This window comes from Bos indicus, chromosome 5 (genome assembly GCF_029378745.1).
Source record: "Bos indicus isolate NIAB-ARS_2022 breed Sahiwal x Tharparkar chromosome 5, NIAB-ARS_B.indTharparkar_mat_pri_1.0, whole genome shotgun sequence".
Classification (NCBI taxonomy): domain Eukaryota; kingdom Metazoa; phylum Chordata; class Mammalia; order Artiodactyla; family Bovidae; genus Bos; species Bos indicus.
The window spans coordinates 12,660,908-12,673,136 of NC_091764.1; the positions used below are offsets into that span (position 1 = coordinate 12,660,908).

The following is a 12,229-nucleotide window of genomic DNA, read 5'->3' on the forward strand; positions in this document are numbered from 1 at the left end:
AGCCTTGACTAAACGAACCTTTGTTGGCAAAGTAATGTCTCTGCTTTTGAATATGCTATCTAGGTTGGTCATAACTTTCCTTCCAAGGAGTAAGCGTCTTTTAATTTCATGGCTGCAGTCACCATCTGTAGTGATTTTGGAGCCCAGAAAAATAAAGTCTGACACTGTTTCCACTATTTCCCCATCTATTTCCCATGAAGTGGTGGGACCGGATGCCATGATCTTCGCTTTCTGAATGTGGAGCTTTAAGCCAACTTTTTCACTCTCCACTTTCACTTTTATCAAGAGGCTTTTGAGTTCCTCTTCACTTTCTGCCATAAGGGTGGTGTCATCTGCATATCTTAGGTTATTGATATTTCTCCCGGCAATCTTGATTCCAGTTTGTGTTTCTTCCAGTCCAGCGTTTCTCATGAGGTACTCTGCATATAAGTTAAATAAGCAGGGTGACAATATACAGCCTTGACGTACTCCTTTTCCTATTTGGAACCAGTCTGTTGTTCCATGTCCAGTTCTAACTGTTGCTTCCTGACCTGCATATAAATTTATCAAGAGGCAGATCAGGTGGTCTGGTATTCCCATCTCTTTCAGAATTGTCCACAGTTTATTGTGATCCACACAGTCAAAGGCTTTGGCATAGTCAATAAAGCAGAAATACATGTTTTTCTGGAGCTCTTCTTGCTTTTTCTATGATCCAGCGGATGTTGGCAATTTGATCTCTGGTTCCTCTGCCTTTTCTAAAACCAGCTTGAACATCAGGAAGTTCACGGTTCACATATTGCTGAAGCCTGGCTTGGAGAATTTTGAGCATTACTTTACTAGCGTGTAAGATGAGTGCAATTGTGCGGTAGTTTGAGCATTCTTTGGCATTGCCTTTCTTTGGGATTGGAATGAAAACTGACCTTTTCCAGTCCTGTGGCCACTGCTGAGTTTTCCAAAGTTGCTGACATATTCAGTGCAGCACTTTCACAGCATCATCTTTCAGGATTTGGATACATATATATATATGGAATTTAGAAAGGGGGTAACGATAACCCTGTATGTGAGACAGCAAAAGAGACACAGATGTATAGAACAGTCTTTTGGACTCTGTGGGAGAGGGAGAGGGTGGGATGATTTGGGCGAATGGCATTGAAACATGTATAATATTATATAAGAAACGAATCGCCAGTCCAGGTTCGATGCAGGATACAGGATGCTTGGGGCTGGTGCACTGGGATGACCCAGAGGGATGGTACGGAGAGGGAGGTGGGAGGGGGGTTCAGGATGGGGAGCACATGTACATCTGTGGCGGATTCATGTTGATGTATGGCAAAACCAATACAATATTGTAAAGTAATTAGCCTCCAATTAAAATAAATAAATTTAAATTAAAAAAAAATAAAGAAAGCTAGGAAGGAAGCTGCCCAAGTCAACCGGGTCTGAGCTAATTCCTCACCCTGAAGTATGATGGCTCTGCAGTGGGACCGGGGATGGGTTTCAGGGAAGCCTTGTTCAGGTCTGGGAGTTGTGTTTCTGGGCACCAGCCTTGCCCAGGCAGGCCCCAGAGCCATACCTCCCTGCTGAGGTCTCAACACTTCTTCTGGATGCTACCCTTGTCCCCACTGGCTGCCCTTAATTTGACATATGTTTAGGCTTAATGACATATTCCAAGTGTCTATGAAGTGGCTTCTGCTTTGGGACATTTAGGAAAGAGATCACAAAAGACCTGAGAATTATAGAAGGTGAAACTTGAGGGATAATTCAGTGAGAACCACAAACTATTATCATTAACCTGTTTAGCCACATTCATTTTGGTTTTTTTTTTTTGTTTGTTTGTAGCATTATTCTACTATTTTTAAAACTTTCTAGAAGAAATAGTATTCTGCCCCTAAAAAATGAATGTCATCATCAGATTTTGGGTCCCTGATGATTTGATGGTAAATACTGTAGTAGTATAATAATAAAGCATTTCATTCTGAAGGTTATCATTGTCCTTACCCCTTCACTTTGCCTTTCATTAGGGTTACCTCTGGCTGATTATGCATAATGACTTAGAGAGGGACTTTAGAACTAAATGGTTTGATGTAAATCATCTTCATTAGTAAGATTTAATTCAATTGTTAGATTTTTTTTTAATGATCTATTTCTTATGAGGAGAAAATGTTTTATATCCTGAAGACACTTCATATATAAATAATAATGTTAAGATGTACTGTCAAGCAATGCTTCTTCTGTTTGTAAATGAGGACCTCCACAAATTATTTTTCCAAGGCTGTTTTATTGCTTTTCCTCTTGCACTCAAACTATAATGCAGGTGCAAACAACATATTTACTAAACTATGTATAAGCTTTTTGGCTTCCCAGGTGGCACAGTGGTAAAGAATCCACCTGACAATGAAGGAGACGCAAGAGACGTGGGTTCAGTCCTTGGGTGGGTAAGATCCCCTGGACTAGGAAATAGCAACCCACTCCAGTATTCTTGCCTGGAAAATTGCATGGACAGAGGAGCTTGGGACTGAGCATGCACACACTAAGTTGCATATATGCTTTTGCATGCTCAGTCGTGTCCAACTCTTTGTGACCCCAAGGACTATAGCCCACTAGACAAAGATTCCCCTGTCTATGGAATTCTTCAGGCAAGAATACTGGAGTGGGTTGCCATTCCCTTCTCCAGGGGAGAACCCAGGTCTTCTGCAGTGCAGGCAGATTCTTTACTACCAGGGGAGCCCATATAAGCTTTTAGATCCATTTTATTGGCTGCTTCCCGTTCTTATTTCTTGTCCATGTAGATACACATTTGAATGAGTGACCAACAGTTACCATTGTCAGACATTCCCCCAAAATAAACGCTAAATGTATGAAAGTGACTGCAGGATCACAATTGCAGAAAGAGACTCTTCTACAGTAAACTTAAAGCAGCATCTAAATAGGAGTAGAGTGACCCAAGGAAAATCCTCTGGTTTATTTTTTGTATTATTCCAACTGATGTTACTGGGTTGCCTAGTTGACTCAGTGGTAAAGAATCTGCCTGCCATTGCAGGAGATGCAGAAGACAGGGGTTTGATCCCTGGGTCAGGAAGGTCCTTAGAGAAAGAAATTCAACCCACTTATTCTTGCCTGGAGTCCCATGGACAGAGGAGCCTAGAAGGCTGTATAGTCCACGGGATTGCAAAAAAGTTGGATACGACTGAACACCCATGCCCACAACTGGTGTTCCTACCAATGCTGAAGACACAAGTAATCCCTTATTGGGATATAAATATTTGGATGAGAATCAGGCTAGTCTGAGGACCACTTTTTATGGTTTATCAGGAGGCTTGGGTTCAATCCCTGAGTTGGAAAGATTCCCTGGAGGAGGGCACAGCAACCCACTCCAGTATTCCTATCTGGAGAATCCCCATGGACAGTGGTGCCTGGCAGGCTACAGTTCATGGGGTTGCAAAGAGTTGGACACAACTGAGTGACTAAGCACAGCACAGACCTTAGCTCATGTGACAGTTTCCATCTGTAAAGTGGATAAATTACTGCTTTATTCATAGCTCTGTAGTTTACTGAAAATGTGACCACGTGAATAACTAAAGAGTTACTATATGCTATTAAGTTATGTACAGGAAAATAGTGGTGGCCTGTTCATTTGTTGACTGATCATTATATTTATAGAATATTTGGATGACTATAGAAGAAAAAGTAAAGTCTTAAGGGAGTAATCTAGTTTAGAGGACAAGATTAGTATGCTACTTACGTTACAAATATATATATGCAAGAATGTAGAATCTTGATATTTTCAGGTCATTCAGTAAAATAGCAGTTCTAAGCTATGACATCAAAACACACTTGTGTGTAGGGTGGTAGATATAATGAGTGATTTGCTACTAAAAATAAGTAAAAAAATTGGTGTATGATTAACTTTTTTTAAAAAATGAGACAGTTCAAGCTGAAGCCATTGATAGTATATAATTCTCTCATGTTTAATATTCCTGAGTGCTTCCTTAAGCAGGAGCTCCAGGTTTGGGAGGAATTGTGTATGTGTAAATATTACTATGTAAGTATCTATTTTTATATTCCTTTATTTCATAGTTGGAAAAAGCATTGATCAGCTGTCAAAAGAGATGCTGTTTACCTTGTATACCTGCTCAGGTGGGTGCCTGTTTCTGAGCAGGGAACGTAGCATCCAGTTTAATTAGAAAACAAAATAAATGTGCTGCCAACTAATCATATGCTGTAAAACAGGCTACCTAAACTTTACTGAATGTTTACATTAATGTTTTACTGCTGCCAATCAGAAGAGGACCTGACCAAGCCTAGTTCTGATTGAGGATGCTTTTTTTCATGAATTTAAATGATACTAATCTTGAGTCTGTGTTTTTCATACTCAGTAAAGTGCTGCAAACTTTATAAGTAAGTCAGGAAATCTGAAATCTATAGTAACATTGAAGATGTGAGCTGGAAGAGTCTTTTATTGGAGGAAGGGGAAAGTGATAGGAATGGGAGACATTTTAAAGGAAAATTTTGAAGTTTAGTTTCTACCATGACATGAAGTTCTACAAAGTGTTTTTGAATTTTGGTAATTAGGAACCAGATAGTGGGCCTTCAAGGTGGAAAGAATGATTTTTTTTTTTTTTTTTTTTGAGGAGATAGGAGAAAAATCAAAGAATGTCAGAGCTTTCTATGCTGCCAAGTAAAAACCCATCTTTCTCCTTTGATCACTGTTTACTCAAGTGCCAAATTATGAGGAAATTAAAAATCTCAGACGATTATATAAAATTGCTGAAACCGGTAATTTCCAGTTGACTTAACGATTTTTAGCAACCCCTCAAAATTGGTATTATGTTAATCTTTCCAAGTGAGGAAAAAGAGGTTCAGAGATGTTACAAAAGATACTCAGCGTCACACAGCTAAATAAACTGAGGCAAAAAGATTCAAACAGAGGCTTGTTCGGCTCCAGGCCAGATCCCTCAATGAGAATCAGAGAAAGTCATTGTTAGCCCTCAGTTCTCTGCGGCTGACTCCCTTGCTTATTGGGTTACTTGTTTTCTATGTACTTCCTGCAACTCGGACTTGCAAGGGACACTCTGTGTGGTTCACTTGAGTGGTTATATACTTACTACTTAGTACAGGACAAGGAATTCAATAAAATTTTAACTTAAAAAAACAAATGAATATGCCAATAAGTATGGACCTGGCAGTGGAAACTGAGCCACTCCACTCACATTTCCCTTATTTGTCACACTGACCACAGGCCCTTTTTCTTGGTTTTCTCAAACACCACAAGTGTCCAAACACCCCAAACAATACACGCAATGAGTAAGGATGGTTGATATGAGGGGTTTTGTATAACCAGAGGCTATTCCATAATGCTTGCTTGTAGAAATGCTGACATAATCTAAACGATGCCAAGAAAAAACCTGCTGAGACATGATTTTTTCTTCTTCTCTACTTTTTTAACCAAAGTTCCTCTAAAACAGTAATAGTGAAAAGAGTAAACTTGATTAAACTTAGTGTTACCTCCCTACTACCCTTCCTATGATCCAGTGATATGTGTGTTTGGTTGGCTTATGCGTCTGGCTGAATCTTGAATTTTATATACTCTCCTGAGACTTTTATTTTCCATATAATTTGGCACTTGACTAAAAAGTGATCAAAGTAGAAAGATGGGTTTTTACTTGGTGGTTTGCTACTTCCCACAAAAAAGAATGTTCTGTCCTTTAATATATTTGTTTTGCATCTAGGAGGTGGTAGGGCTCACTGTCTTTTAATCACTGGGTTCATTTGAGTAACCTGAGATGACTGGCCTTTGAATTTTGATTTATTTTTTAAACCTATATACTGTTGCTTTAGCTCAGTCAGTAAAGAATCTTCCTGTGATGCAGGAGACCTGGGTTCAGTCCCTGGCTCTGGAAGATCCTCTGGAGAAGGAAATGGCAACCCACTCCAGTATTCTTGCCTGGAAAATCCCATGGACAGAGGAGCCTGGTGAGCTATAGTCCATGGGGTCGCAAGAGTCGGTCATGACTGAGCAACTACACCACCCCACTGCTGCTTGGCCAGTGGAGTGTACACGTGAGGATTCTACTACACTGCTTACTGTGACAGTGATAAGTGAGCCACTCTCTTCTCTTCTGTCCTTAAAACTTAAGTGGAAGAAAGTTCACAGCCGCCTTTATGTTTTTGTATAAAACTTTTGTCCAGACTCTTTACCAATGATAGTTTTCATTTTGTATCTTTCTTTTATTATCTTGTGCAAGTTCTTCCTATCTTATTTTCCAGTGATGATTTAAAGACTGACCAAGTGTTTTGAGGCTCTGAATAAAGCAAGATACAGTCTTTGTCATTCAGAACTCTGTATTTTATTGCATACTATGTACGTATATATATATATGCAGAGTACATCATGTGAAATACCAGGCTGGATGAATCAGGAGCTGGAATCAAGGTTGCTGGGAGTAATATCAACGGGTTCAGATATGCACATGATGTCACTTTAATGGCAGAAAGTGAAGAGGAACTAAAGAGCCTCTTGATGAGAATGAAAGAGGAGAATGAAAAAGCTGGCTTAAAACTCAGTATTCAAAAAACTGAGATCATGACACCCGTCCCATCACTTCATAGCAAATGAAGGGGGAAAAAGTGGAAGCAGTGACATTTTATTTTCTTGGACTCCAAAATTGCTGCAGATGGTGAATGCAGCCATGAAATTAAAAGATGCTTGATCCTTGGAAGAAAAGCTATGACAAACCTAGACAGCATATTAAAAAGCAGAGACATCACTTTGCAGATGAAGGTCTATATATTCAAAGCTACGGTTTTTCCAGTAGTCATGAATGAATTCACATGAGCGTTGGACACTAAAGAAGGCTGAGCACTGAGAATTAATGCTTTTGAACTGTGGTGTTGGAGAAGACTCTTGAGAATCTCTTGGACAGCAAAGAGATCAAACCAGTCAATCCTAAAGGAAATCAAATCTGAATATTCAATGGAAGGACTAATGCTAAAGCTGAAGTTCCAGTACTTTGATCATCTGATGCAAAGAGCCAACTCAATGGAAAAGACCCTGATGCTGGAAAAGTTTGAGGGCAGGAGAAGAAGAGGGCAACAGAGGATGGGATGATTGGATGGCATCACCAACTCAATGAATATGAATTTGAGCAAACTCCAAGAGATAGTGGAGGACAGAGAAGCCTGTCCGTGGGGTCACAGAGTTGGACACAACTTAGCGACTGAGCAATAACAACACTCTACAAATAAAATAAGTTAACATTTATTATAAGCATAGAATATGCCTATCTACTGTAACAACTATTCATGTGTATCCTTTCAGATAAATCTGTAATTGCATGAAATAGATTTTACTATCATCATATTAAAAAATAATAAATGCTCGTTTTAGAGCAGTTTTAGGTTTACAAAAAAAAATTGAACAGAAGATATAGAATTGGTATATAGTCTCTTATCCTCCTACACTTCTCTGGTTGTGTTAACTTGAAATTCTCTTGTACATGTTACAACTGATGAGCCAATCAGATCAGATCAGATCAGTCACTCAGTCATGTCTGACTCTTTGCGACCCCATGAATCGCAGCACGCCAGGCCTCCCTGTCCATCACCAACTCCCGGAGTTCACTCAGACTCATGTCCATCGAGTCAGTGATGCCATCCAGCCATCTCATCCTCTGTCGTCCCCTTCTCCTCCTGACCCCAATCCCTCCCAGCATCACAGTCTTTTCCAATGAGTCAACTCTTTGCATAAGGTGGCCACAGTACTGGAGTTTCAGCTTTAGCATCATTCCTTCCAAAGAAATCCCACGGCTGATCTCCTTCAGAATGGACTGATTGGATCTCCTTGCAGTCCAAGGGACTCTCAAGAGTCTTCTCCAACACCACAGTTCAAAAGCATCAATTCTTCAGCGCTCAGCCTTCTTCACAGTCCAACTCTCACATCCATACATGACCACAGGAAAAACCATAGCCTTGACTAGACGAACCTTTGTTGGCAAAGTAATGTCTCTGCTTTTGAATATGCTATCTAGGTTGGTCATAACTTTCCTTCCAAGGAGTAAACGTTTTTTAATTTCATGGCTGCAGTCACCATCTGCAGAGATTTTGGAGCCCAGAAAAATAAAGTCTGACACTGTTTCCACTATTTCCCCATCTATTTCCCATGAAGTGATGGGACCAGTTGCCATGATCTTCGTTTTCTGAATGTTGAGCTTTAAGCCAACTTTTTCACTCTCCACTTTCATTTTCATCAAGAGGCTTTTGAGTTCCTCTTCACTTTCTGCCATAAGGGTGGTGTCATTATTCCTTAAAGGCCATAGTTTACATTAGGGTTCACTCTTTGTGCTGTGTATTCTATATGTTTTTGACAAATGTAGAATGACATGTTATCTGTCATTACAGTACTATACAGAATAGTTTCATTGCCCTAAAAAATCTTCTGTGCTCCACCTGCCTTGTTTTTTTGTAATAGAGAAAGTTATAACTAATAGATTTTCGAAATTATTCTCCAAGGGTCATTTAGCTACAAAAGTGTGAGAGCTGCTCTGCCTCCTGAAATCTGTGCTCTTAACTCATATCATAGACTGCCTAATTCATCAGAATTATTTAATCACTTAGGGGATCCTATCTTGATAAGATTCTTGCTAATTCTTACTAACTTCAACAAAGGGTAATATGTATAGCAAGTATTTTGCTTGTGCTTTCCTTTGAAGTTAAAACACTGTGAGAAATCTCGCAGGAGAATTTTTAATGTTTAATTATTGGATATTTGACAAAATGTTTCTTATAAATTAAAGAGGAGTTATTGACATAAGTAGCATTAGTAAAGTGAAAGAGAAAGTCAGTGGTCTGATCATATAGTTATCACTAGCTGCTGGAATAATGGGTGAGTAAAAGAGCAATAGAATGAGCTCTTTAAGCAAAATGAATACACAAAAAGGAGAGGTCTTTTGGAGACATGAGTCAAAGTTGCATAAAATGTAGAATATTAGGTTAATCATATACCTCTATCTTTGGAATAATTACCTCCTTAACAGTGGTTTAAAAAATATGTATGTGAAGGGGAAAGAAAAACATCACATGAAGCTAATGTGGTACAGTGTATGAATTAGAAGGAACCATCAGATAAGATTGTTTCTCTTTCTTTAGACCCACAGCTTCCAGGCATCACCCATGACTTGCTTCCACCCAGTTAACATAGATCTTCATTTTACCCTTGACATACAGGACAGGGCTTTTTTAGGAAGCTTCTTCCTTGGACTTTTCTCTTACCTTGAGTCACCCCCTTTTTGTTACTCTGTAGGCAGTTTTGGTTCAGAAGCTACAATACGGCAAAGAATGTCTAGTTTTAGAATCTGCCTGGATTATGCTATTAATTCATGAAAAATCAGTTTATTACATATAAGCCTTTGCTCCTACTTTTTGCTTATTTTCGATATTGATGCTAATGTTTACTTAAAACTGTAGATAGGGAGAAGATCTAGCTTTAGACAAAATCCTGATTTACATATGTTGTAGTCCTGAGTGACAGCAGCAAGGATAAGCAGTATTTGCTTGAGATGCAACAAATTGTGACTTAGTTTCTTCCTATATAAAGTAAACATTAGGTCAAAATCATCTCAAAAGCTAAAATGATCATCATCCTTTACAAGGAAGAATGAATGAATGAATGTTGACAATGTAAATTGAAGGGAGAAAATAAAATAGAAAATGAAAACACATTTCCCACCATTCCTTAAAACTCATCCTTTTGGTTTCCATGAAACCATTTTTTCCTTTTTTTCTCCTGCTCTCCTGGTTCTTCTTTGTGACATCTTTGATGGACTCACTCTGTCTCTTCTTCTAATCTTGATGTTTTCCAGGATTCTGACTTCAGTCTGCTCTCTCAACACATTCTGCTCGATCATCCCATTTAGATAAAAACAAAGCACTGCTTTTTGATGATGCATACCAGGTAGACATTAGTCTACTTCATATGGGCTCAGAGGGTGAAGAATCCCTCTCGATGTGCTGCTGAATCATCCATTTTCTCTGTTTTTCAAGGGTCGTAAGAGTGAGGCTGAAAAGTTCTTCTTGAAGGCTATTGAACTGGACCCCACCAAAGGAAACTGTTACATGCATTATGGTGAGTGCTTGATAGTTTTTTCCATGTCCCCCACAATTACAATGAATGCTGATAGGAGATTCAGGTTGCACTGATAAAGAACACTTTGAGAGGACATTGCCTTCGCCATTGCAGATATAGCCTTGAGCTGTATTCTTGCCTTCGTGTTCAAAGCAGTCATGATACCAAGGGCTATGCCTTATATTTTAGTTATTTTCATAGGACTTCAGTGGTGAAAGGTATTTTCAGTCCCTCCCCACCCCCAGCCCCCAGTTCAGTTTGGGGTTTAAATGAGATCTCATCAGCAAATCATCTCACTCCTTGCCTGATGCATGGTATATAATTAAAATATTAATATTAGTTCTCTTTTCATTCTAAATGATAATATATTGCTCACTGACTGTAATATTTTGAAGTTTTAGAGGCTTACTTTTTGGCCACAAAATCTTGGAAGATTTGGAAGTACCCCAGCCTCTAAAGGCCTGAGATTGGGGTCAAGGATAACAACTGTAGACTATAAAGGATGTGTCTTTCACTGGGTTTACCCTCAGTTTATCTTAACCAGTCCAGAATGAACTTATGTAACAAACCTGTTACACTCCACATTGTCGTTAGTAGTGAGTCATGTGTTCCGTGAGGCAGTATATGTAGCTGGTTTGGTATCGGGTAAAATGTACTGATTTCTACCTTATTTGCATTTGCAATAGCTTTCAAGGAGCTGAAAAGCATTTACTTTTGCTGATCCCTTGAAAAAAGAATTTTTTGACCATTATTGACTTTGATGTGTTAAGTTATTATCAGGTAGTAAACTTAAAGATGAATAGGAATGAAATCTCTTGAGGAAATAAAACTAATATATTTGTATAATATTAAATTCCTTCTCCCATTTTCCAGCTAGTAAAAATGAATCAGTGATGGGGTATCACTGATAGCCCATTTTTCACTGAGTGTGGAAAATGAAAATTTTGAAATGGAGGATACACTTAATTAACCATCAGTTCATTTGTTTATTTATATTGTGTGTATATGTTTATAAATGTAGGGTTGTGATGATATTTTATCTTTTCAGCATAGCACAGCATGTAATTTGATGCAACTAACTGCATCACCACCCCTGACTTTCTTTCACAATGCAGTTTTATTGCCATGTTAAGATAGTAGTCAACTAATTCAAGTTTACTGCAGAATTTAGTTTATTTTTTCAGGTTTTCTTATATGAAGTGTTTTAAATTAGGGTTTTCACATGCATACTATTTTGGGTACCCCTACTGAGCTAAAGTAATTCCCTGATTATTTTCTTGGAGTGCTGAAGGACCTCTTGTCATTTTATGAAATAGATTTTTTTTTTAAATCCTATCTTTCTGCTTGCATTTTCTGTACCTCAAACTAATTCTACTTACTGCATCGTCTAAGCTTCTTTCCCATAATTTTATTATATACTTTAGATTTTTCACAACCAATTCCTTTAAACTTCATCATTGCTTCATTTGAAATGCCACTAGGAAAAAAAAAAAACTATTAATTAATTTTAAGAGTTAGCTCCCTTATTCTGACTTTTCTGTCTTTACCCACTACTAATCTTTTAATTTATTTTTTATGTTTCAATATTCTCCTGAATTTTTTTTTTCCCTGGGGTGGTAATAGGGAGTATTACTTGCAAGAGAAATTTTTGGATTTAGTTTTAACAGAAAATGAAATAGATTCTTTATTGTGTATGTTATTAGAAAAATAGTGATAAATGTTCTATAAATGAATGTGTGAAACTAATTCTTCTTAGTACTCTTCGGTTATTTAAAATTTTTTGGCATATAGCTATTATTAGAAGTACATTTGTTTTCTAAGGGAGGGATGACTGTATAATTAAATACGCTTTTATGGATAGTATTTTTCCCCACTCTGGGATAGGAAATGGAAAGGAGTCAAAAAATGAGGCACCAAAAAAGAGTAGTTAAGGCGAAAGAACTACAAACAGACAGGAAGCCCATAACTGACTGCCTGATATTCCTATCTCACTGTGCTCAAGTTATTTAAAATGTACATTTAAGGGAATATTAACGTTTTTATTTAGAAGAAGTCTGCTTCAAATGAGTAAAATTTAGAACTGAAAAGTTCTTTTAAATTTATCTAATGTAACCTCTGATGTACAAATCA

The 12,229-nt window shown here is 38.0% G+C and overlaps 1 protein-coding gene across 1 annotated transcript in view; it reads left to right on the forward strand.

Annotated features, from left to right (window-relative positions):
• Positions 1–12,229, forward strand: part of TMTC2 (transmembrane O-mannosyltransferase targeting cadherins 2) — a 422,793-nt gene that overhangs the window by 322,514 nt on the left and 88,050 nt on the right. Inside the window, exon 9 of the mRNA XM_019960312.2 lies at positions 10,018–10,099. Coding sequence (XP_019815871.2) covers positions 10,018–10,099 — 82 coding nt within the window. The remainder of the gene's footprint in view (positions 1–10,017; positions 10,100–12,229) is intronic.